This window comes from Argopecten irradians, chromosome 10, assembly GCF_041381155.1.
Source record: "Argopecten irradians isolate NY chromosome 10, Ai_NY, whole genome shotgun sequence".
NCBI classification, from domain to species: Eukaryota; Metazoa; Mollusca; class Bivalvia; order Pectinida; family Pectinidae; genus Argopecten; species Argopecten irradians.
The window spans coordinates 3511799-3538615 of record NC_091143.1 but is presented as its reverse complement, the minus strand read 5'-3'; the positions used below and the strand labels follow the sequence as shown (position 1 = coordinate 3538615).

The 26817-nt window shown below is 41.3% G+C and overlaps 2 protein-coding genes across 2 annotated transcripts; both read left to right on the top strand.

Moving 5' to 3' along the window:
- The first annotated feature begins 4178 nt into the window (after positions 1 to 4178).
- On the top strand, positions 4179 to 14260 carry LOC138334038 (mucin-2-like). Its single transcript, XM_069282755.1, has 7 exons — positions 4179 to 4196; positions 4341 to 6084; positions 6123 to 9049; positions 9132 to 10139; positions 10460 to 11467; positions 11828 to 12559; positions 12725 to 14260. The coding sequence occupies exons 1-7, from the start codon at positions 4179 to 4181 to the stop codon at positions 14258 to 14260; spliced, it is 8973 nt and encodes a 2990-aa protein (XP_069138856.1).
- A 2019-nt stretch (positions 14261 to 16279) lies between these two features.
- On the top strand, positions 16280 to 20744 carry LOC138332509 (insoluble matrix shell protein 5-like). Its single transcript, XM_069280512.1, has 4 exons — positions 16280 to 16365; positions 16661 to 16779; positions 19471 to 19635; positions 20607 to 20744. The coding sequence occupies exons 1-4, from the start codon at positions 16328 to 16330 to the stop codon at positions 20696 to 20698; spliced, it is 414 nt and encodes a 137-aa protein (XP_069136613.1). The 5' UTR covers positions 16280 to 16327; the 3' UTR covers positions 20699 to 20744.
- Positions 20745 to 26817: the final 6073 nt, after the last annotated feature.

Genomic DNA, 26817 nt, shown 5'->3' with positions numbered 1-26817 from the left:
GGATCCTCTCTACATTACACTTACCGTACTTATCATCTGGTATTACAAAGGACCGGAGGATCCTCTCTACATTACACTAACCGTACTTATCATCTGGTATTACAAAGGACCGGAGGATCCTCTCTACATTACACTTACCGTACTTATCATCTGGTATTACAAACAAAGGACCGGAGGATCCTCTCTACATTACACTTACCGTACTTATCATCTGGTATTACAAAGGACCGGAGGATCCTCTCTACATTACACTTACCGTACTTATCATCTGGTATTACAAAGGACCGGAGGATCCTCTCTACATTACACTTACCGTACTTATCATCTGGTATTACAAAGGACCGGAGGATCCTCTCTACATTACACTTACCGTTCTTATCATCTGGTATTACAAAGGACCGGAGGATCCTCTCTACATTACACTAACCGTACTTATCATCTGGTATTACAAAGGACCGGAGGATCCTCTCTACATTACACCTACCGTACTTATCATCTGGTATTACAAAGGACCGGAGGATCCTCTCTACATTACACTTACCGTACTTATCATCTGGTATTACAAAGGACCGGAGGATCCTCTCTACATTACACTTACCGTACTTATCATCTGGTATTACAAAGGACCGGAGGATCCTCTCTACATTACACTTACCGTACTTATCATCTGGTATTACAAAGGACCGGAGGATCCTCTCTACATTACACTTACCGTACTTATCATCTGGTATTACAAAGGACCGGAGGATCCTCTCTACATTACACTTACCGTACTTATCATCTGGTATTACAAAGGACCGGAGGATCCTCTCTACATTACACTTACCGTACTTATCATCTGGTATTACAAAGGACCGGAGGATCCTCTCTACATTACACTTACCGTACTTATCATCTGGTATTACAAAGGACCGGAGGATCCTCTCTACATTACACTTACCGTACTTATCATCTGGTATTACAAAGGACCGGAGGATCCTCTCTACATTACACTTACCGTTACTTATCATCTGGTATTACAAAGGACCGGAGGATCCTCTCTACATTACACTTACCGTACTTATCATCTGGTATTACAAAGGACCGGAGGATCCTCTCTACATTACACTTACCGTACTTATCATCTGGTATTACAAAGGACGGAGGATCTCTTACATTCACGTACATCTGGTATTACAAGGACCGGAGGATCCTCTCTACATTACACTTACCGTACTTATCATCTGGTATTACAAAGGACCGGAGGATCCTCTCTACATTACACTTACCGTACTTATCATCTGGTATTACAAAGGACCGGAGGATCCTCTCTACATTACACTTACCGTACTTATCATCTGGTATTACAAAGGACCGGAGGATCCTCTCTACATTACACTTACCGTACTTATCATCTGGTATTACAAAGGACCGGAGGATCCTCTCTACATTACACTTACCGTACTTATCATCTGGTATTACAAAGGACCGGAGGATCCTCTCTACATTACACTTACCGTACTTATCATCTGGTATTACAAAGGACCGGAGGATCCTCTCTACATTACACTTACCGTACTTATCATCTGGTATTACAAAGGACCGGAGGATCCTCTCTACATTACACTTACCGTACTTATCATCTGGTATTACAAAGGACCGGAGGATCCTCTCTACATTACACTTACCGTACTTATCATCTGGTATTACAAAGGACCGGAGGATCCTCTCTACATTACACTTACCGTACTTATCATCTGGTATTACAAAGGACCGGAGGATCCTCTCTACATTACACTTACCGTACTTATCATCTGGTATTACAAAGGACCGGAGGATCCTCTCTACATTACACTTACCGTACTTATCATCTGGTATTACAAAGGACCGGAGGATCCTCTCTACATTACACTTACCGTACTTATCATCTGGTATTACAAAGGACCGGAGGATCCTCTCTACATTACACTTACCGTACTTATCATCTGGTATTACAAAGGACCGGAGGATCCTCTCTACATTACACTTACCGTACTTATCATCTGGTATTACAAAGGACCGGAGGATCCTCTCTACATTACACTTACCGTACTTATCATCTGGTATTACAAAGGACCGGAGGATCCTCTCTACATTACACTTACCGTACTTATCATCTGGTATTACAAAGGACCGGAGGATCCTCTCTACATTACACTTACCGTACTTATCATCTGGTATTACAAAGGACCGGAGGATCCTCTCTACATTACTCTTACCGTACTTATCATCTGGTATTACAAAGGACCGGAGGATCCTCTCTACATTACACTTACCGTACTTATCATCTGGTATTACAAAGGACCGGAGGATCCTCTCTACATTACACTTACCGTACTTATCATCTGGTATTACAAAGGACCGGAGGATCCTCTCTACATTACACTTACCGTACTTATCATCTGGTATTACAAAGGACCGGAGGATCCTCTCTACATTACACTTACCGTACTTATCATCTGGTATTACAAAGGACCGGAGGATCCTCTCTACATTACACTTACCGTACTTATCATCTGGTATTACAAAGGACCGGAGGATCCTCTCTACATTACACTTACCGTACTTATCATCTGGTATTACAAAGGACCGGAGGATCCTCTCTACATTACACTTACCGTACTTATCATCTGGTATTACAAAGGACCGGAGGATCCTCTCTACATTACACTTACCGTACTTATCATCTGGTATTACAAAGGACCGGAGGATCCTCTCTACATTACACTTACCGTACTTATCATCTGGTATTACAAAGGACCGGAGGATCCTCTCTACATTACACTTACCGTACTTATCATCTGGTATTACAAAGGACCGGAGGATCCTCTCTACATTACACTTACCGTACTTATCATCTGGTATTACAAAGGACCGGAGGATCCTCTCTACATTACACTTACCGTACTTATCATCTGGTATTACAAAGGACCGGAGGATCCTCTCTACATTACACTTACCGTACTTATCATCTGGTATTACAAAGGACCGGAGGATCCTCTCTACATTACACTTACCGTACTTATCATCTGGTATTACAAAGGACCGGAGGATCCTCTCTACATTACACTTACCGTACATCTGGTATTACAAAGGACCGGAGGATCCTCTCTACATTACACTTACCGTACTTATCATCTGGTATTACAAAGGACCGGAGGATCCTCTCTACATTACACTTACCGTACTTATCATCTGGTATTACAAAGGACCGGACCGGAGGATCCTCTCTACATTACACTTACCGTACTTATCATCTGGTATTACAAAGGACCGGAGGATCCTCTCTACATTACACTTACCGTACTTATCATCTGGTATTACAAAGGACCGGAGGATCCTCTCTACATTACTCTTACCGTACTTATCATCTGGTATTACAAAGGACCGGAGGATCCTCTCTACATTACACTTACCGTACTTATCATCTGGTATTACAAAGGACCGGAGGATCCTCTCTACATTACACTTACCGTACTTATCATCTGGTATTACAAAGGACCGGAGGATCCTCTCTACATTACATTTACATCTGGTACTTATCCGTAACTTATCATCTGGTATTACAAAGGACCGGAGGATCCTCTCTACATTACACTTACCGTACTTATCATCTGGTATTACAAAGGACCGGAGGATCCTCTCTACATTACACTTACCGTACTTATCATCTGGTATTACAAAGGACCGGAGGATCCTCTCTACATTACACTACCGTATTATCACTTGGTATTACAAAGGACCGGAGGATCCTCTCTTACATTACACTCTGGTATTACAAAGGACCGGAGGATCCTCTCTACATTACACTTACCGTACTTATCATCTGGTATTACAAAGGACCGGAGGATCCTCTCTACATTACACTTACCGTTCTTATCAATCTGGTATTACAATAGGGACCGGAGGATCCTCTCTACATTACAACTTACCGTACTTATCATCTGGTTATTTACAATAGGACCGGAGGATCCTCTGCTACATTACACTTACCGTACTTATCATTCTGGTATTACAAAGGACCGGAGGATCCTTCTTCTACATTACAGTACACTTACACAAGGACCGTGGGATCCTTTCTATTATACTTACCGTACTTATCATTGGTATTACAAAGGACCGGAGGATCCTCTCTACATTAAACTTACCGTAATCTTATTATGGTATTACAACGGAAAGTAGGGCTATACATTTACTCTTATTAGGACCGGAGGGATCCTCTCTTACATTACACTTACCGTATTATCATCTGGTATTACAAAGGACCGGAGGATCCTCTCTACATTACACTTACCGTACTTTCTCTTCTGGTATTACAAAAGGACCGGAGGATCCTCTACATTACAATTACCGTACTTATCATCTGGAGTATTACAAAGGACCGGAGGATCCTCTCTACATTACATCTTGTGCATCAAACCAAAACTCCCCGGTATCCATACGCCTTGTGTATTACCAAACTCCCCGTACGGGAGGGATCACTATCCCCGACAATATTGTGTAGCACAGCATACCAAACTCCCCGGCTATACGCCTTGTGTATCACAGCATTACCAAACTACCCACAGCACCAAACTCCCCGGCTATACGCCTTGTGTATCACAGCAAACCAAACTCCCAGACTATACGCCTTGTGTATCACAGCATACCAAACTCCCCGACTATACGCCTTGTGCATCACAGGCAAACCAAACTCCCCGACCTATACGCCTTGTGTATCACAGCAAACAAAACTCACGGCTATAACGCCTTGTGTATCACGGCAAACAAACTCCCCGACCATACGCTTTGTGTATCACAGCATACCAAACTCCCGGCTATACGCCTTGTGTATCACAGGCATACCAAACTCTCCGACTATACGCCTTGTGTATCACAGCATACCAAAACTCCCGACCATACGCCTTGTGTATCACAGCATACCAAACTCCCCGACCATACGCCTTGTGTATCACAGCATACCAAACTCCCAGGCTATACGCCTTGTGTATCACAGCAAACCAAACTCCCCGACATACGCCTTGTGTATCACAGCAAACCAAACTCCCCGACCATACGCCTTGTGTATCACAGCATACAAACTCCCCGGCTATACGCCTTGTGTATCCACTGCATACCAAACTCTCCCGCCTCCGGCTATACGCATATTGGTGTATCACAGCATACCAAATCTCCCCGGCCATACGCCTTGTGTATCACAGCATACCAAACTCCCCGACTATACGCCTTGTGTATCACAGCATACCAAACTCCCCGCCTATACGCCTTGTGTATCACAGCATACCAAACTCCCCCGACCATACGCCTTGTGTATCACAGCATATCAAACTCCCGGCTATACGCCTTGTGTATCACAGCATACCAAAAACTCCCCGACCATACGCCTTGTGTATCACAGCATACCAAACTCTCCCGGCTATACGCCTTGTGTATCACAGCATACCAAAACTCCCGGCTATAACGACTTGTGCATCACAGGCATACCAAACTCCCCGACCATACGCTTTGTGTATCACAGCATACCAAACTCTCCGGCTATACGCCTTGTGTATCACGGCATATCAAACTCCCGACCATACGCTTTGTGTATCACAGCATACCAAACTCTCCGGCTATACGCCCTTGTGTATCAAAGCATACCAAACTCTCCGACCATACGCCTTGTGTGTCACAGCATAACCAAAAATCCCCGACCATACGCCTTTGTGTATTACAGCATACCAAAACTCCCCGGCTATACGCCTTGTGTATCACAGCATACCAAACTCCCCCAGCTATACGCCTTGTGCATCACAGCAAACCAAACTCCCCGACCATACGCCTTGTGTATCACAGCATACCAAACTCCCCGGCTATACGCCTTGTGTATCACAGCAAACCAAACTCCCCGACCATACGCCTTGTGTATCACAGCATACCAAACTCCCCGACCATACGCCTTGTGTATCACAGCATATACCAAACTCCCCCCGGCTATACGCCTTGTGTATCACAGCAAACCAAAAACTCCCCGACTATACGCCTTGTGTATCACAGCAAACCAAACTCCCCGACCATACGCCTTGTGTATATCACAGCAAAACTCATACGACTTGTGATCACAGCATACCAAACTCCCGACCATACGCCTTGTGGTATCACAGCATACCAAACTCCCCGGCTATACGCCTTGTGTATCACGGCATACCAAACTCCCGACCATACGCTTTGTGTATCACAGCATACCAAACTCCCCGACTATACGCCTTGTGTATCACAGCATACCAACTCCTCCGAGCTATACGCCTTGTGTCACAGCATACCAAACTCCCCGACCATACGCCTTGTGTATCACCAAACTCCCCGGACTATACGCTTGTGTATCAAGCATAACAAACTCCCAAACCATACGCCTTGTGTATCACATCAAACCAAACTCCCCGACCATACGCCTTGTGTATCACAGCATACCAAACTCCCCGGCTATACGCCTTGTGTATCACACAGCAATACCAAACTCCCCGACCTACGCCTTGTGTATCACAGCATACCAAACTCCCCGGCCATACGCCTTGTGTATCACAGCAAACCAAACTCCCCGACCATACGCTTTGTGTATCACAGCATACCAAACTCCCCGCTATACGCCTTGTGTATCACAGCAAACCAAACTCCCCGACCATACGCTTGTGTATCACAGCAAACCAAACTCCCCGACATACGCCTTGTGTATCACAGCATACCAAACTCCCGACCATACGCCTTGTGTGTATCACAGCATACCAAACTCCCCGACGATACGCCTTGTGTATCACAGCAAACCAAACTCTCCGACCATACGCTTTGTGTATCACAGCATACCAAACTCCCCGACTATACGCCTTGTGTTATCACAGCAAACCAAAACTCCCCGACCATACGCCTTGTGTATCACAGCAAACCCAAACTCCCGACCATACGCCTTGTGTATCACAGCAAACTCCCCGACTATACGCCTTGTGTATCACAGCATACCAAACTCCCCGACCATAACGCCTTGTGTATCACAGCATACCAAACTCTCCGGCCATATACGCCTTGTTGTTATCACAGCATACCAAACTCCCCGGCTATACGCCTTGTGTATCACAGCATAGCAAACTCTCCGGCTATACGCCTTGTGTATCACAGCATACCAAACTCTCCGGCTATACGCCTTGTGTATCACAGCATACCAAACTCCCCGACCATACGCCTTGTGTATCACAGCAAACCAAACTCTCCGAAGCCATACGCCTTGTGTATCACAGCATACCAAACTCCTCCGACCATACGCCTTGTGTATCACAGCATACCAAACTCCCCGACCATACGCCTTGTGTATCACAGCAAACCAAACTCCCGGCCATACGCCTTGTGTATCACAGCAAACCAAACTCCCGACCATACGCCTTGTGTATCACAGCAAACCAAACTCCCCGACTATAGCCCTTGTGTATCACAGCATACCAAACTCTCCGGCTATACGCCTTGTGTATCACAGCAAACCAAACTCCCCGACTATACGCCTTGTGTATCACAGCATACCAAACTCTCCCGGCTATACGCCCTTGTGTATCACAGCAAACCAAACTCCTCCGGCTATACGCCTTGTGTATCATCACAGCATACCAAACTCCCGACCATCCGGCTAGCAACTACGCCTTGTGTATCAAAGCATACCAAACTCCCCGGACCATACGCCTTGTGTATCACAGCAAACCAAACTCCCCGGCCATACGCCTTGTGTATCACAGCATACCAAACTCCCCGGCTATACGCTTTGTGTATCACATCATACCAAACTCCCCCGACTATACGGCCTTGTGTATCACAGCATACCAAACTCCCCGGCTATACGCCTTGTGTATCACATCAAACCAAACTCCCCGGCTATACGCCTTGTGTATCACAGCATACCAAACTCCCCGGCTATACGCCTTGTGTATCACAGCATACCAAACTCCCCGGCTATACGCCTTGTGTATCACAGGCAAACCAAACTCCCCGACCTATACGCCTTGTGTATCACAGCAAACCAAACTCCCCGACCATACGCCTTGTGTATCACAGCATACCAAACTCCCCCGCTATACGCCTTGTGTATCACAGCATACCAAACTCCCCGGCTATACGCCTTGTGTATCACAGCAAACCAAACTCTCCCGGCTATACGCCTTGTGTATCACAGCATACGCCTTGTTATCACAGCATACCAAACTCCCCGGCTATACGCCTTGTGTATCACATACCAAACTCCCGCTATACCATCATGGCACCAAACTCCCCGACTATACGCCTTGTGTATCACAGCAGCGCTTTGTGTATCACAGCATACCAAACTCTCCCCTATACGCCTTGTGTATCACAGCATACCAAAACTCCCCGACCATACGCCTTGTGTATCACAGCAAACCAAACTCTCCGGCTATACCCGTGTACACGCATACATACTTACCAAACTCCCCGACCTTTGTGTATCACAGCATACCAAACTCCCGACCATACGCCTTGTGTATCACAGCAAACCAAACTCCCCGACTATACGCCTTGTGTATCACAGCATACCAAACTCCCCGACCATACGCCTTGTGTATCACAGCATATACGCCTTGTGTATCACAGCATACCAAACTCCCCGGTGTATCCACAGCATACCAAACTCCGACCATACGCCTTGTGTATCACAGCATACCAAACTCCCGACTATACGCCTTGTGTATCACAGCATACCAAACTCCCCGACCATACGCCTTGTGTATCACAGCATACCAAACTCCCGACCATAACGCCTTGTGTATCACAGCATACCAAACTCCCCGACCATACGCCTTGTGTATCACAGCATACCAAACTCCCCGGCCATATACGCCTTGTGTATCACAGCATACCAAACTCCCCGACTATACGCCTTGTGTATCACAGCAAACCAAACTCCCCGACCATACGCCTTGTGTATCACAGCATACCAAACTCCCCGGCCATACGCCTTGTGTATCACAGCATAACCAAACTCCCCGGCCATACGCCTTGTGTATCACAGCATACCAAACTCCCCGGCCATACGCCTTGTGTATCACAGCATACCAAACTCCCCGATCGCTTGTGTATCACAGCAAACCAACTCACCGACCATAACGCCTTTGTGTATCACAGCATACCAAACTCCCCGGCTATACGCCTTGTGTATCACAGCATACCAAACTCCCCGACCATACGCCTTGTGTATCACAGCATACCAAACTCCCCGACCATACGCTTGTGTATCACAGCATACCAAACTCCCCGACCATACGCTTGTGTATCACAGCATACAACAAACTCTCCCGCTATACGCCTTGTGTATCAGCATACAACACACGCATACCAAATACTCCCCGACTATACGCCTTGTGTATCACAGCATACCAAACTCCCCGCTATACGCCTTGTGTATCACAGCATACCAAACTCCCCGACCATACGCCTTGTGTATCACAGCAAACCAAACTCCCCGACCATACGCCTTGTGTATCACAGCATACCAAACTCCCCGGCTATACGCCTTGTGTATCACAGCAAACCAAACTCCCCGACCATACGCCTTGTGTATCACAGCAAACCAAACTCCCCGACCATACGCCTTGTGTATCACAGCATACCAAACTCCCCGGCTATACGCCTTGTGTATCACAGCAAACCAAACTCCCCGACTATACGCCTTGTGTATCACATCAAACCAAACTCCCCGACCATACGCCTTGTGTATCACAGCATACCAAACTCCCCGGCTATACGCCTTGTGTATCACAGCATACCAAACTCCCGACATACCCTTGTGTAACAGACTCCACCCGACCATACGCCTTGTGTATCACAGCATACCAAACTCCCCACCATACGCCTTGTGTATCACAGCAAACCAAACTCCCCGACCATACGCCTTGTGTATCACAGCATACCAAACTCCCCGACCATACGCCTTGTGTATCACAGCATACCAAACTCCCCAGCTATACGCCTTGTGTATCACAGCAAACCAAACTTCCCCGACTATACGCCTTGTGTATCACAGCAAACCAAAACTCCCCGACCATACGCCTTGTGTATCACAGCATACCAAACTCCCCGACCATACGCCTTGTGTATCACAGCATACCAAACTCTCCGACCATACGCCTTGTGTATCACAGCATACCAAACTCCCCGACCATACGCCTTGTGTATCACAGCATACCAAACTCCCCGGCTATACGCCTTGTGTATCACAGCATACCAAACTCCCCGGCTATACGCCTTGTGTATCACAGCATACCAAACTCCCCGGCTATACGCCTTGTGTATCACAGGCATACCAAACTCCCCGACCATACGCTTGTGTATCACAGCATACCAAACTCTCCGACTATACGCCTTGTGTATCACAGGCATACAAACTCCCCGACCATACGCTTGTGTATCACAGCATACCAAACTCTCCGGCTATACGCCTTGTGTATCACAGCATACCAAACTCTCCGACCATACGCCTTGTGTATCACAGCATACAAAAATCCCCGACCATACGCTTTGTGTATCACAGCATACCAAACTCCCCGGCTATACGCCTTGTGTATCACAGCATACCAAACTCCCCGACCATAACGCCTTGTGTATCACAGCAAACCAAACTCCCCGACCATACGCCTTGTGTATCACAGCATACCAAACTCCCCGACCATACGCCTTGTGTATCACAGCAAACCAAACTCCCCGACCATACGCCTTGTGTATCACAGCATACCAAACTCCCAGACCATACGCCTTGTGTATCACAGCATACCAAACTCCCCGCTATACGCCTTGTGTATCACAGCAAACCAAACTCCCCGACTATACGCCTTGTGTATCACAGCATACCAAACTCCCCGACCATACGCCTTGTGTATCACAGCATACCAAACTCCCCGGCTATACGCCTTGTGTATCACAGCATACCAAACTCCCCGACCATACGCCTTGTGTATCACAGCAAACAAAACTCCCCGACTATACGCCTTGTGTATCACAACAAACCAAACTCCCCGACTATACGCCTTGTGTATCACAGCATACCAAACTCCCCGACCATACGCCTTGTGTATCACATCAAACCAAACTCCCCGACCATACGCCTTGTGTATCACAGCATACCAAACTCCCCGGCTATACGCCTTGTGTATCACAGCAAACCAAACTCCCCGAGACTATACGCCTTGTGTATCACAGCATACCAAACTCCCCGACCATACGCCTTGTGTATCACAGCAAACCGAAATTCTCCGACCATACGCTTTGTGTATCACAGCATACCAAACTCCCCGACTATACGCCTTGTGTATCACAGCAAACCAGACTCCCCGACCATACGCCTTGTGTATCACAGCAAACCAAACTCCCCGACCATACGCCTTGTGTATCACAGCATACCAAACTCCCCGGCTATACGCCTTGTGTATCACAGCATACCAAACTCCCCGACCATACGCCTTGTGTATCACAGCATACCAAACTCCCCGGCTATACGCCTTGTGTATCACAGCATACCAAACTCCCCGGCCATACGCCTTGTGTATCACAGCATACCAAACTCCCCGGCCATACGCCTTGTGTATCACAGCATACCAAACTCCCCGGCTATACGCCTTGTGTATCACAGCATACCAAACTCTCCGACCATACGCCTTGTGTATCACAGCATACCAAACTCTCCGACTATACGCCTTGTGTATCACAGCATACCAAACTCCCCGACCATACGCCTTGTGTATCACAGCATACCAAACTCCCCGACCATACGCCTTGTGTATCACAGCATACCAAACTCCCCGACCATACGCCTTGTGTATCACAGCATACCAAACTCCCCGACCATACGCTTTGTGTATCACAGCATACCAAACTCCCCGGCTATACGCCTTGTGTATCACAGCATACCAAACTCCCCGGCTATACGCCTTGTGTATCACAGCAAACCAAACTCCCCGACCATACGCCTTGTGTATCACAGCATACCAAACTCCCCGGCTATACGCCTTGTGTATCACAGCAAACCAAACTCCCCGACCATACGCCTTGTGTATCACAGCATACCAAACTCCCCGACCATACGCCTTGTGTATCACAGCATACCAAACTCCCCGACTATACGCCTTGTGTATCACAGCAAACCAAACTCCCCGACCATACGCCTTGTGTATCACAGCAAACCAAACTCCCCGACCATACGCCTTGTGTATCACAGCATACCAAACTCCCCGGCTATACGCCTTGTGTATCACAGCATACCAAACTCCCCGGCTATACGCCTTGTGTATCACAGCAAACCAAACTCCCCGACCATACGCCTTGTGTATCACAGCATACCAAACTCCCCGGCTATACGCCTTGTGTATCACAGCATACCAAACTCCCCGACCATACGCCTTGTGTATCACAGCAAACCAAACTCCCCGACTATACGCCTTGTGTATCACAGCAAACCAAACTCCCCGACCATACGCCTTGTGTATCACAGCATACCAAACTCCCCGGCTATACGCCTTGTGTATCACAGCATACCAAACTCCCCGACCATACGCCTTGTGTATCACAGCATACCAAACTCTCCGGCTATACGCCTTGTGTATCACAGCATACCAAACTCCCCGACCATACGCCTTGTGTATCACAGCATACCAAACTCCCCGACTATACGCCTTGTGTATCACAGCATACCAAACTCCCCGGCTATACGCCTTGTGTATCACAGCAAACCAAACTCCCCGACTATACGCCTTGTGTATCACAGCAAACCAAAATCCCCGGCTATACGCCTTGTGTATCACAGCAAACCAAACTCCCCGGCTATACGCCTTGTGTATCACAGCAAACCAAACTCCCCGGCTATACGCCTTGTGTATCACAGCAAACCAAACTCCCCGACTATACGCCTTGTGTATCACAGCATACCAAACTCCCCGGCTATACGCCTTGTGTATCACAGCAAACCAAACTCCCCGGCTATACGCCTTGTGTATCACAGCAAACCAAACTCCCCGACCATACGCCTTGTGTATCACAGCATACCAAACTCCCCGGCTATACGCCTTGTGTATCACAGCATACCAAACTCCCCGGCTATACGCCTTGTGTATCACAGCATACCAAACTCCCCGACCATACGCCTTGTGTATCACAGCAAACCAAACTCTCCGGCTATACGCCTTGTGTATCACAGCATACCAAACTCCCCGGCTATACGCCTTGTGTATCACAGCATACCAAACTCCCCGACTATACGCCTTGTGTATCACAGCATACCAAACTCCCCGGCTATACGCCTTGTGTATCACAGCAAACCAAACTCCCCGACCATACGCCTTGTGTATCACAGCATACCAAACTCCCCGACTATACGCCTTGTGTATCACAGCATACCAAACTCCCCGGCTATACGCCTTGTGTATCACAGCAAACCAAACTCCCCGACCATACGCCTTGTGTATCACAGCATACCAAACTCCCCGACCATACGCCTTGTGTATCACAGCAAACCAAACTCCCCGACCATATGCCTTGTGTATCACAGCATACCAAACTCTCCGGCTATACGCCTTGTGTATCACAGCATAGCAAACTCCCCGACCATACGCCTTGTGCATCACAGCATACCAAACTCCCCGACTATACGCCTTGTGTATCACAGCAAACCAAACTCCCCGGCTTTGTGTATCACAGCATACCAAACTCTCCGGCTATACGCCTTGTGTATCACAGCATACCAAACTCCCCGGCTATACGCCTTGTGTATCACAGCAAACCAAACTCCCCGACCATACGCCTTGTGTATCACAGCATACCAAACTCCCCGGCTATACGCCTTGTGTATCACAGCAAACCAAACTCCCCGACCATACGCCTTGTGTATCACAGCATACCAAACTCTCCGGCTATACGCCTTGTGTATCACGGCATAATCAAACTCCCCGACCATACGCTTTGTATATCACAGCATAGCAAACTCCCCGGCTATACGCCTTGTGTATCACAGCAAACCAAACTCCCCGACCATACGCCTTGTGTATACACAGCATACCAAACTCTCCGGCTATACGACTTGTGCATCAAGGCATACCAAACTCCCCGACCATACGCTTTGTGTATCACAGCATACCAAACTCCCCGGCTATACGCCTTGTGTATCACAGCAAACCAAATGACAAATAAAACCATGATTTTTCCTAAATTGAATCAGTCTGATGTTTGACGGGTTTATCTCAAAAACAATATAACAATATTAAGCCAGAGAAAAATAATATAGAAAAAATTATTATTTATTTAAAAGATGAATAACATCATTATGTAAAATGTTTAGTTAATATATATTTAAAATGTTGTTGGTGGCTTCATCAGCATACAGGTCGTTAACATTTAATTTTATTGCTTATGTTTCACTTTGGTCAACATTAGCCGCAACATACTGCTCGGCTAGAGAAAACTTTAGCTCGATGATTTGAGCGTCAGATTAGTAACCCAGATGTCCCGAGTTCGATCCCTAACAGTGACAGTGACTTTTTGTTTTGAATCGTTCATCCTGTTACATGTGTGTCAGTATTACAACTTAAGTAGACAAATAACATTGTTCACATAACAGTAATCATTTGAGGGCATCATTAATTGTAAATGCAAAATATTTCAAACATTACCGCTATTACATCAATAAAAATATACAATAAAACAGTGTACTACTATACACATATGCAGTTCACTATAATATCTCATAAGGACTCCTTGCTGTTTACCTTTTTATCAAATGATTGTCTTAAGTTAAACAAAAAGCATCTTACCAAAAGAAAGCAAAAAGCAGAACAGGTCGAAACATGGTGGACATGATATGCTGTGTACAATGATAAGGATAATAGAGTGAGTGTGGTTATATGATACTCATATAGATAAGGGAGGTTGTCACTGTCCACACGTTTTTGACCGAAATGTTAATATAAATGATCAATGACACTTTAGTTATTCATTTATCTCCTCACGTTATCATATGCTATTATCTTATCATTTGTTCTGTAGTTTAGTTTCCTTCAAGCATTTCAACTTTTTATCTAAGATTACTCGGTCTGCACCCAAGCTTCCAAGTCTTGCAAAATCCAATACAATGTACTACGAATGATTTGAACCTACCAGAGGATATTCTATAGCTCGATAGCTTTGGCATTTCAATTGCAAGCTGGAGGTCAATTGTTCGAGCTCATGCGTGGGAACTCGAGGACGCGTTCTATCCTACAAAGGGTAGTATATATGTAGTAATGTTGTCTAGACTTATATAAAAAGGACATTGAATACCATATCCCAGTCGAACAATTTACCTCTATCTTGCCATTGAAATACCAAAGCGATCGACTCAACTACCTGCTCATCTATTGTCACACACAGAACTTCAATTTTGCTATGACATATTCCAGTGGTGGATATAACGACAGTGATAGTGAACCCTGGGATATCGATGATGTTTTAATTTGAATGAACGTTCGTATCTCTTCATGCATGAATTATTTTTATTATGGAAGCGAAAAAATGTAATAATAAAACGAAACACACCATATATGTTTGCTAGTTATCAGTATAATATGACCGGGTGAGGTATGATTTACGATTTCGTTTCCAGTATGCTTCAAACAGATGGAGGATATACTCCTTGTTTCTTTATACCATTAATATTTTATCACGTGAGGTGGAAACTTTGCTGTTTTTCACCCGTGAAAAATATCGAAGTTTCCACCTCACTCGACAAAGTATAACTGGTGTCAAGAAACAAGGAGTATATCCTACATCTGATCATCCGATCATGTTTATACTGATAACTAACAAACCTTTGCGGCATGTTTGGTTCAGGGGGACTGAATACATTCATTAAAAATCAAGAACACTTAACTATTTGTTGCTTATAATAATCATAATTGCTGCATTTAAAAACGAGTTTAAAATTATTTTTGAAAATATGGAATATTTAAAGAAATCTACGACATATTTCAACACAGCAATAATAATTCGTCCAGTGACGAGATTCGTTTATTTCTGTCTTTAGCATGAGAAAATCACATGTAGCATTATGTTTATAGAAATATCCAAATGTAAACAATAAAGTTGTGGTATTTTGTATAATTTAGAATACGAGTGAAGAAATTTCCTGATATAACATGTAGGTCTAAATGTGGTCAAGGTCTGGCCGCCCACTGTTTGTGGGAGTGTAACCATGTGTCTTATCATCTACTAGACTTATTACCGTATATAAACACGAACGGATTGTTTAGCAACACTCGTCATCATGCTTCCTTTCCTGGTTTTATCACTTTTTGTGTCCGGGTAAATGGTTTGATATGTTACGTAATATTTAATTAATAACATGTATTTAACCTTCTTACCAATTACAGGCTATATAACTAATTACAGGTGACATAACTAATTACAGGTGATATAACTAATTACAGGTGATATAACTAATTACCGGTGATATAACTAATTACACGTGATGTACTTATTGATATACTGTAAACTTACACATTTTTGTGGGTATTTATTTTAGTAATGTAATCTACAGAAAAAGGTCAGACCGGGCGGCTTCTACTTTCTTAACTTATGTGATTTTTGTATTTTCCAGCGTTGCCTCGGATCCGCATTGGCAGTCGAGCTCAAGCCTGTTCCAACACAGTTCTGCCGACAACCATCACCTGACCAAGGATGAGTTTGCCCACATCTTCCTCGAATTTGATAGTAATAGTAAGTCATTTATATTAGAGTTGTCCCTCTTTGATTTCGTATCACTTTTGTGTTATAATTTTTTTTTTAAATAAAAGCCTTTTTATTGAATTTTATTTACTCAGTTGCAAAAAGCATTTGCGCAATATAAAATATTTATTTGACAACAACATTGACAATCTCTTCAAGAAATATTACTAGATAAATGCAGAATATCCTTGTGGATTTCCAGTCTATTTTAAATGATGCCGTGTTTTTATGAGGTGAAACATTACCACTAAAAACATATCATGCTGTTTCTTGCCTTTTGTTGTTTGTGATTATATTTAAAAGGTAAATCAATTTAAAGGTATATTAGGAACATCAAACGAATTATCGTATATCGAAGTATAGGTGAAAATGTCATCATTTTGTCATAATCTAAACATGGACGTTGTATGATATGCCCAAACACTAGGTTTATGTCTAATTCAATCGTGTGTCTGGCATATTCTCATCCTTTATAAAAGTAATAATACAAGAGGAGTACCAGGATCAATAGTATCTCTAAAACCATTTTATACACTACAATATTCAGTTACAATTGAAGATACTGCAAATCATCGGTTAAACATAATTAAACAGGGACGCAGTCCCTAAATATAATATAAACGACGTTCAGTCAAAACTCCATAATTCCTGATATAAACAATTCGCTGTATCTTCTTAGCTTTAGATATATACTTATATATAACTATACGAGGCTTCAGCTCGCATAACATTTCTGTTGAATACACCAACATGTTACTTATCATTTTCTTATTCATTCTCCGATAACAATACATTTGAACGATCACTCGATAACACATTGTAACGAGAATTTCTATTGGATGTAAGATTTATGTTAATATAACATGACCTTTTAAGGAACTTTTGATTGGATACTATAACAACGTCACAGAGTTTTAGAGAAAAGAGTCCCTCGTTAAGTCAGACAGGATTAAATAGAATTATAAGGATTACAATGAATAAGTGATTAGATATAACAGAAAAATAAGGTTTACAATGAATAGGTTATTAGATATAACAGAAAAATAAGGATTACAATGAATAAGTGATAAGATATAACAGAAAAATAAGGATTACAATGAATAAGTGATTAGATATAACAGAAAAATAAGGTTTACAATGAATAGGTTATTAGATATAACAGAAAAATAAGGATTACAATGAATAAGTGATAAGATATAATAGAGGAATAAGGATTACAATGTCTAAGTGATTAGATATAACAGAAAAATAAGGATTACAAAGAATAAGTGATTAGATATAACAGAAAAATAAGGATTACAATGAATAAGTGATTAGATATAAAAGAAAAATAGGGATTGCAATGAATTAGATATAACAGAAAAATAGGGATTGCAATGAATAAGTGATTAGATATAACAGAAAAATAGGGATTACAAAGAATAATTTATTAGATACAACAGAGAAATAAGGATAACAATGTCTAAGTGATAAGATATACCAGAAAAATAAGGATTACAATGAATAAGTGATTAGATATAACAGAAAAATAAGGATTACAATGTCTAAGTGATAAGATATACCAGAAAAATAGGGATTACAATGAATAGGTAATTAGATATAACAGAAAAATAGGGACTACAAAGAATAGGTTATTAGATACAACAGAGAAATAAGGATTACAATGTCTAAGTGATAAGATATACCAGAAAAATAAGGATAACAAAGAATAAGTGATTAGATATAACAGAAAAATAAGGATTACAATGTCTAAGTAATAAGATATAACAGAAAAATAAGGATTACAAAGAATAGGTGATTAGATATAACAGAAAAATAAGGATTACAATGTCTAAGTGATAAGATATACCAGAAAAATAAGGATTACAATGAATAAGTGATTAGATTTAACAGAAAAATAAGGATTACAATGTCTAAGTAATAAGATATAACAGAAAAATAAGAATTACAAAAAATAGGTTATTAGATACAACGGAGAAATAAGGATTACAATGTCTAAGTGATAAGACATACCAGAAAAATAAGGATTACAAAGAATAAGTGATTAGATATAACAGAAAAATAAGGATGACAATGAATAGGTTATTAGATACAACAGAGAAATAAGGATTACAATGTCTAAGTGATAAAATATACCAGAAAAATAAGGATTAAAATTAATAAGTGATTAGATATAACAGAAAAATAAGGATTAAAATGAATAAGTGATTAGATATAAGAGAAAAATAAGGATTACAAAGAATAAGTGATAAGATATAACAGAAAAATAAGGATTACAGTGAATAAGTGATAAGATACAATAGACAAATAAGGATTAAAATGAACAATTGATTTGATATAACAGAAAAAATAAGGATTACAATGAATAAGTAATTAGATATAATAGAAAAATGTATGGCTAAATATATAGTTAAGATGGCGGTAAGTTGAGAGGAGGATCCATACCTTTTTCTTTTTTACTTTAACAAAAGTAAAATAAGCATTACTAATATTTTAAATCATTATCTGTATTCAATTTGATAAAATGTCACAAACAATTTATTCAGGTCTTAATTGAAAAAAAATGTGAAAAGATTGAAATAAGTAACTTTAGGTAAGGTATTGATTTTTGACATCTTGATTTTAAAAAAAAACATGCGATCATGAAAAAGAGATACTAATATATTTACTTTCCGATTCCAGGAGATGGTCACGTGACAATATCGGAGTTTGAGTCAGGCTGGTCACATGATCAGCTCAGGGACCCTGCCGATGCCGGTTTCTACTTCACGGTTGCCGACGTGACAAACGATCTGAGGATTACCAAGTCCGATATGGACTACCTGTTTACCGTCATGGACGCATCAGGTAGGTGTTCTGGTGTCCTTTACTTCTCCATGTCGTTTCCGGTAGAGGTTAGATCCAACTTGATTTGAATCAAACACCACCGGAAACGGTCTTATCACGAGATAACTTCCGGTTTAGTTTGTTTTAGATTAATTGATTTGAAGTTGTTTAATCACTAAAGATTAATGATACATCGAATTACTAATTACATAGCAAACTGATATTCGAAACAAAAACACGATTACATAACAGATGAATTTCTAATACACTTTTAACTTTTTGATACAACTTGGATTCATATAAAAATGCATTTGGTTCTTTGAAGTATATTGAATACAATGTGCTCCATAACTGGAAGAAAAAAGGTTCCTTCATCCATCTATTGAAAACTACAACATTTAATAGCAACAAGAAATAATTCATGCACTGTAAAATTCTTGTTTTTCATGTTTTATGTATGTTACGAATTCGATTTTCCAAAACATACACAACGATTCCTTTTTGACATTGTCATGAAAATGGCGGTTGTAAATGATATCACGCAAATATGGCACGGGACGTTCCAATTGATACCAACGTGCATATTCCAATGTTATAATATCGTCGGAAAATAGTTGGAATACTGTTTTAAGAGGAATAAATGTAAAATGGGAGTTTAGGTGAACATCCACAAATCTGTAGGCTTTGCCACAAATACAACGTTTGTTATTTTTGTTTCTTTGTTTCATGTCATTGTTCCTAAATGTATATAATAGGTGTTCATGTGATGATTTAAATGCCTTCCTTTATGCCATATTTGCGTGATATAATTTACAACTGCCATTTGCATGACAAGGTCACAAATTATGAGTTGCTACCTGCTATAGACACTAGTAAACATAATAACATGGTTATTTTGTGACAGAAATATGCATTGAACCCTGTGGACTTGTTTTCCTGAAATATTTATATTATATGTACAAATATATTTTTTAATGTTATATCGTTCGCAGCTGATGATTCCCTCTCGTCCGCTGAGTTTACCAATGGATGGCATCAACTATTTGAAACCGGAAACGGCCATGGTGATGGTGACGACGATTAGGAAGTATATTGCATCAGGACACAATAAATAAAATCCACAAAATAACTGTCTTCTCCTTATACATGTCAGTGTCAACTGTAAACCAATGTATTACCGTATCGACCTACTTAACAACATTAACTTCGATTCAGTTTTCAACTTTGCTTTCTAATGTCCTATTGATATGAAATAATTCATGTGATATAATGATGGCCTTCCTCCCATATCATACCTTCCACGTGTGTGAAGCGCCTGTGTAATGTGGGTGACTACGATATGTGCCTGTTTTGTCTCTATGTGTCTTGTCCATTTTGTACTGTGAAGGGCCTTTGTAGTGTGGGTGACTACGATATGTACGTGTTTTGTCTCTATGTGTCTTGTCCATTTTGTACTGTGAAGCGCCTGTGTAATGTGGGTGACTACGATACATGTATGTGCCTGTTTTGTCTTTATGTGTCTTGTCCATTTTGTACTGTAAAGCGCTTGTGTAATGTGGGTGACTACGATATGTGCGTGTTTTGTCTCTATGTTTCTTGTCCATTTTGTACTGTGAAGGGCCTGTGTAATGTGGGTGACTACGATATGTGCGTGATTTGTCTCTATGTGTCTTGTCCATTTTGTACTGTGAAGCGCCTGTGTAATGTGGGTGGCTCCGATATGTGCGTGTCTTGTCCATTTTGTACTACTATCTCACTGAAACATGCTGCTAAAGTCACAAAGCAACACAGTAAATCCGGCCATTCAGTGGCGTAGCTAGGTCTGGATAGGTCTGCATGCCTGGGGGTGCAGGGGGCGACAGCGAAGCCCCCCAGAAGCTGACGGGACATTGTTACAATGTAGTAACCATTTTACTTCTATGGTAACTTTAAACGTATATACCAATGGTTAAATGGAGGTCACGATATTTAGTTGATAACCATGCAAAACTATACACAAAATTAGAACTGTGGTGATTTTTTTTATATACATATAATAGTACTATACTAGACTCCCCTGACAAGTGCTCGAACAAAAAAAACAACGGATTTTCGTCTGTAAAAATTAAAATAGTAAGCAATGGCAATATTTTGTGTTATTTCAAGTGATAAAAAACTTATGGCGAATATTTTAAACAAAACTGATATTAAGTTTACGTAATTGCGTAAGAAGGGACCAGTCCTCGACCACCTCAATAAAAAAAAATAAACATAGTATTTATGACCTATTTTTCTACATATTCAGTTCTATTTCTAACAATTACAATAACAAAAAATATTTTCTTAATCAACAATCTGTTCATATTCTACAAAAATAAAAGTAAACTATTTCGTGAGTAGACACCGAAAATCATGGATTAACACGCGTTTTAACGGGGCGGAAGGTGAACTAAAATTGAAAAATTCACTTTGGCCAAGAACATATTGCAATTGCTATTTCAGTTGATTTGCTATCATTTAAATATAGTTATATGTTTTTAGAATATTTCTCACTTTTCATGCGATGTTGTTTATTTTGGTATTCGTAAGTGTTTTCCGATTCAAAATCCACATTTGCTTGAGGGAATTTGGTGAAGAAGTCTAATATTGTCTTCGACAAGATTCAAACAATCAAATTTAACAACTAAATGCACGTGGTAACCGGAAATATATAGACTATTCTAATAATTTTCCAGAATGGACCAATCTTCAAGTCTGTCAAATGTGCACAAAGTTATGTTAGGCATACAGTTGGACATATCATATGTATTTATACGTAATTTATATTCAGCAGCGTAACGTGTATTCAAATGTTGTGTTTTTTCTGACTGTACAAAAATGTAAGTCATATTATTTTTTCATGCTTGAGCATGCAAGCATGCACGGGCACTACGCCACTGCCATTATACTGACAACGGGCGAACCAGTCGTCCCACTATCATTATACTGACAACTGTCTAATCACTCGTCCCACTATCATTTTACTGACAACTGTCGAATCAGTCGTCCCACTATCATTATACTGACAACTGTCGAACCAGTCGTCCCACTATCATTATAGTGACAACTGTCGAACCAGTCGTCCCACTATCATCATACTGACAACTGTCGAATCAGTCGTCCAACTATCATTATACTTACAACGGGCGAACCAGTCGTCCCACTATCATTATACTTACAACTGTCGAATCAGTCGTCCCACTATCATTATACTGACGACTGTCGAATCAGTCGTCCCACTATCATTATACTTACAACTGTCGAATCAGTCGTCCCACTATCATTATACTGACGACTGTCGAATCAGTCGTCCCACTATCATTATACTTACAACTGTCGAATCAGTCGTCCCACTATCATTATACTGACAACTGTCGAACCAGTCGTCCCACTATCATTATACTGACAACTGTCGAACCAGTCTTCCCACTATCATTATACTGACCACTGTCGAATCAGTCGTCCCACTATCATTATACTTAAAACTGTCGAATCAGTCGTCCCACTATCATTATACTGACAACTGTCGAACCAGTCGTCCCACTATCATTATACTTACAACTTTCGAACCAGTCGTCCCACTATCATTATAGTGACAACTGTCGAATCAGTCGTCACACTATCATTATACTTACAACTGTCGAATCAGTCGTCCCACTATCATTATAGTGACAACTGTCGAATCAGTCGTCACACTATCATTATACTTACAACTGTCGAATCAGTCGTCCCACTATCATTATACTTACAACTGTCGAACCAGTCGTCCCACTATCATTATAGTGACAACTGTCGAACCAGTCGTCCCACTATCATCATACTGACAACTGTCGAATCAGTCGTCCAACTATCATTATACTGACAACTGTCGAATCAGTCGTCCCACTATCATTATACTGACAACTGTCGAACCAGTCGTCCCACTATCATTATACTGACAACTGTCGAATCAGTCGTCCCACTATCATTATACTGACAACTGTCGAATCAGTCGTCCCACTATCATTATACTGACAACTGTCGAACCAGTCTTCCCACTATCATTATACTGACAACTGTCGAATCAGTCGTCCCACTATCATTATACTGACAACTGTCGAACCAGTCGTCACACTATCATTATACTTACAACTGTCGAATCAGTCGTCCCACTATCATTATACTGACAACTGTCGAATCAGTCGTCCCACTATCATTATACTGACAACTGTCGAATCAGTCGTCCCACTATCATTATACTGACAACTGTCTAATCACTCGTCCCACTATCATTTTACTGACAACTGTCGAATCAGTCGTCCCACTATCATTATACTGACAACTGTCGAACCAGTCGTCCCACTATCATTATAGTGACAACTGTCGAAGCAGTCGTCCCACTATCATCATACTGACAACTGTCGAATCAGTCGTCCAACTATCATTATACTTACAACGGGCGAACCAGTCGTCCCACTATCATTATACTTACAACTGTCGAACCAGTCGTCCAACTATCATTATACTGACAACTGTCGAACCAGTCGTCCCACTATCATTATACTTACAACTGTCGAACCAGTCGTCCCACTATCATTATACTGACAACTGTCGAATCAGTCGTCCCACTATCATTATACTGACAACTGTCTAATCACTCGTCCCACTATCATTTTACTGACAACTGTCGAATCAGTCGTCCCACTATCATTATACTGACAACTGTCGAACCAGTCGTCCCACTATCATTATAGTGACAACTGTCGAACCAGTCGTCCCACTATCATCATACTGACAACTGTCGAATCAGTCGTCCAACTATCATTATACTTACAACGGGCGAACCAGTCGTCCCACTATCATTATACTTACAACTGTCGAATCAGTCGTCCCACTATCATTATACTTACAACTGTCGAATCAGTCGTCCCACTATCATTATACTGACGACTGTCGAATCAGTCGTCCCACTATCATTATACTTACAACTGTCGAATCAGTCGTCCCACTATCATTATACTGACAACTGTCGAACCAGTCGTCCCACTATCATTATACTGACAACTGTCGAACCAGTCTTCCCACTATCATTATACTGACCACTGTCGAATCAGTCGTCCCACTATCATTATACTTAAAACTGTCGAATCAGTCGTCCCACTATCATTATACTGACAACTGTCGAATCAGTCGTCCCACTATCATTATACTGACAACTGTCGAATCAGTCGTCCCACTATCATTATAGTGACAACTGTCGAATCAGTCGTCACACTATCATTATACTTACAACTGTCGAATCAGTCGTCCCACTATCATTATACTTACAACTTTCGAACCAGTCGTCCCACTATCATTATACTTACAACTGTCGAATCAGTCGTCCCACTATCATTATACTGACAAATGTCGAATCAGTCGTCCCACTATCATTATACTGACAACTGTCGAACCAGTCGTCCCACTATCATTATACTGACAACTGTCGAATCAGTCGTCCCACTATCATTATACTGACAACTGTCGAATCAGTCGTCCCACTATCATTATACTGACAACTGTCGAACCAGTCTTCCCACTATCATTATACTGACAACTGTCGAATCAGTCGTCCCACTATCATTATACTGACAACTGTCGAACCAGTCGTCCCACTATCATTATACTTACAACTGTCGAATCAGTCGTCCCACTATCATTATACTGACAACTGTCGAATCAGTCGTCCCACTATCATTATACTGACAACTGTCGAATCAGTCGTCCCACTATCATTATACTGACAACTGTCGAATCAGTCGTCCCACTATCATTATACTGACAACTGTCGAACCAGTCTTCCCACTATCATTATGCTTACAACTGTCGAATCAGTCGTCCCACTATCATTATACTTAGTAGGAACAAAAACTACCACTTTTATAGACTGCGGTGTGTCTCGGCCAAGGGACAGAGCCCACAGCCTTCCTCACAGGGCGAGCACTCAACTCAATGTCCAAAAGTGAGGTAGTGTCAAGGGAGACGTTAGGAAGAAGTAAGTTTGGAAGAAAGAAAAACCACACCCTTAATTTAGTCGCCTTTACCAACATACATAGCAAATATGTATTGTTTGTAAAATTTTAGCCCTATTTTTAAATAGGAAATCATTATATTGATTGATTTTAATTCCATATTCATATTATTTTGTTCAAGTTTCTAATTTGCATTAAATAACTAATAATTTCTAGTTTTGTTGGTTAGTATCGCGATCGAATAGCTCACATCATATTGAGCTTAATTGATTTAAAACTGTAATTACACTAAACTCACATGGCATAAACACCGTTTGAATAACAAAATTAAACACAGTAGCATCCATATTCACAAAAATAAACAAATAAGTGATAAATATCTAAAAATAAAATCTTTTATGAACGAGACCAACTTAAATATGCTTTTCAATAAAGATTTTAAAAAATTAAAAGCGTTGAAAAACAAAACAAAAAAAGTGAAAAAATATCTGAGGCAAAGTGGTTTTTTTAATGTATTCCTGACTGGGTTTTCTTCAGAATAAATAACTTAACTTTACTCGCGCGTCCATGTAGGTTAATGTTGTTTTATTCTTGTGACAATTACTAACAACTTGCAAGCAAACGTAATGAAAAAAGAAATTGACCAAGATTTCAGGAAATGTACGCTACTAATTACTTCACATGTAGAGTTTATTTTCATTTTTCCTTATTTCCCACTAACGTTTCGAGAAAATGTGATTGGCAATTCTCCGAAATAGTAATTACAAATTCTATGAATTCTTTCGAAGCGAAAGACAGTGTCCGAGATGCTGCAATAATATTAATGTCTTAATATGGTCATTGTTTTATATGACAAATCGTGTGTGAATAATCCAGTGGAGCTTACTTCATTCTGTGACATGAACACCAACATGAATTCTGAATTCTAAACACAATACAATATATGTATTAAGTGTCACATCTCAATTTACATAAAACATCATAAAAGGTGTAACTATACAATATGGTAAAATCTAAAATTGACATCAAACCAATGTTATTAAGCGAACAATAAACAATGCCCTTATTTTTCAAATTAATTGTTTCAAACAGGTACATTATCTGCAACATCTGGGCCCGGCACCATAAAACTATTCTCAGACAGAATTTTTACTCAAGTATATGATTTTCCATAGACTTGAGTAAAAAAATTTAT

What these genes read in the sequence shown, in the direction of transcription:
- LOC138332509 (XM_069280512.1), top strand. Translation starts at nt 16,328, where the DNA reads ATGCTTCCTTTCCTGGTTTTATCACTTTTTGTGTCCGG. An exon ending in CCTCGAATTTGATAGTAATA is followed by an intron (nt 16,780 to 19,470) that starts GTAAGTCATTTA and finishes TTCCGATTCCAG; the next exon opens with GAGATGGTCACGTGACAATA. An exon ending in TACCGTCATGGACGCATCAG is followed by an intron (nt 19,636 to 20,606) that starts GTAGGTGTTCTG and finishes TATCGTTCGCAG; the next exon opens with CTGATGATTCCCTCTCGTCC.
- LOC138334038 (XM_069282755.1), top strand. An exon ending in TCCCCGGCCATACGCCTTGT is followed by an intron (nt 9,050 to 9,131) that starts GTATCACAGCAT and finishes TGTGTATCACAG; the next exon opens with CAAACCAACTCACCGACCAT. An exon ending in TCCCCGGCTATACGCCTTGT is followed by an intron (nt 11,468 to 11,827) that starts GTATCACAGCAT and finishes TGTGTATCACAG; the next exon opens with CATACCAAACTCCCCGACCA.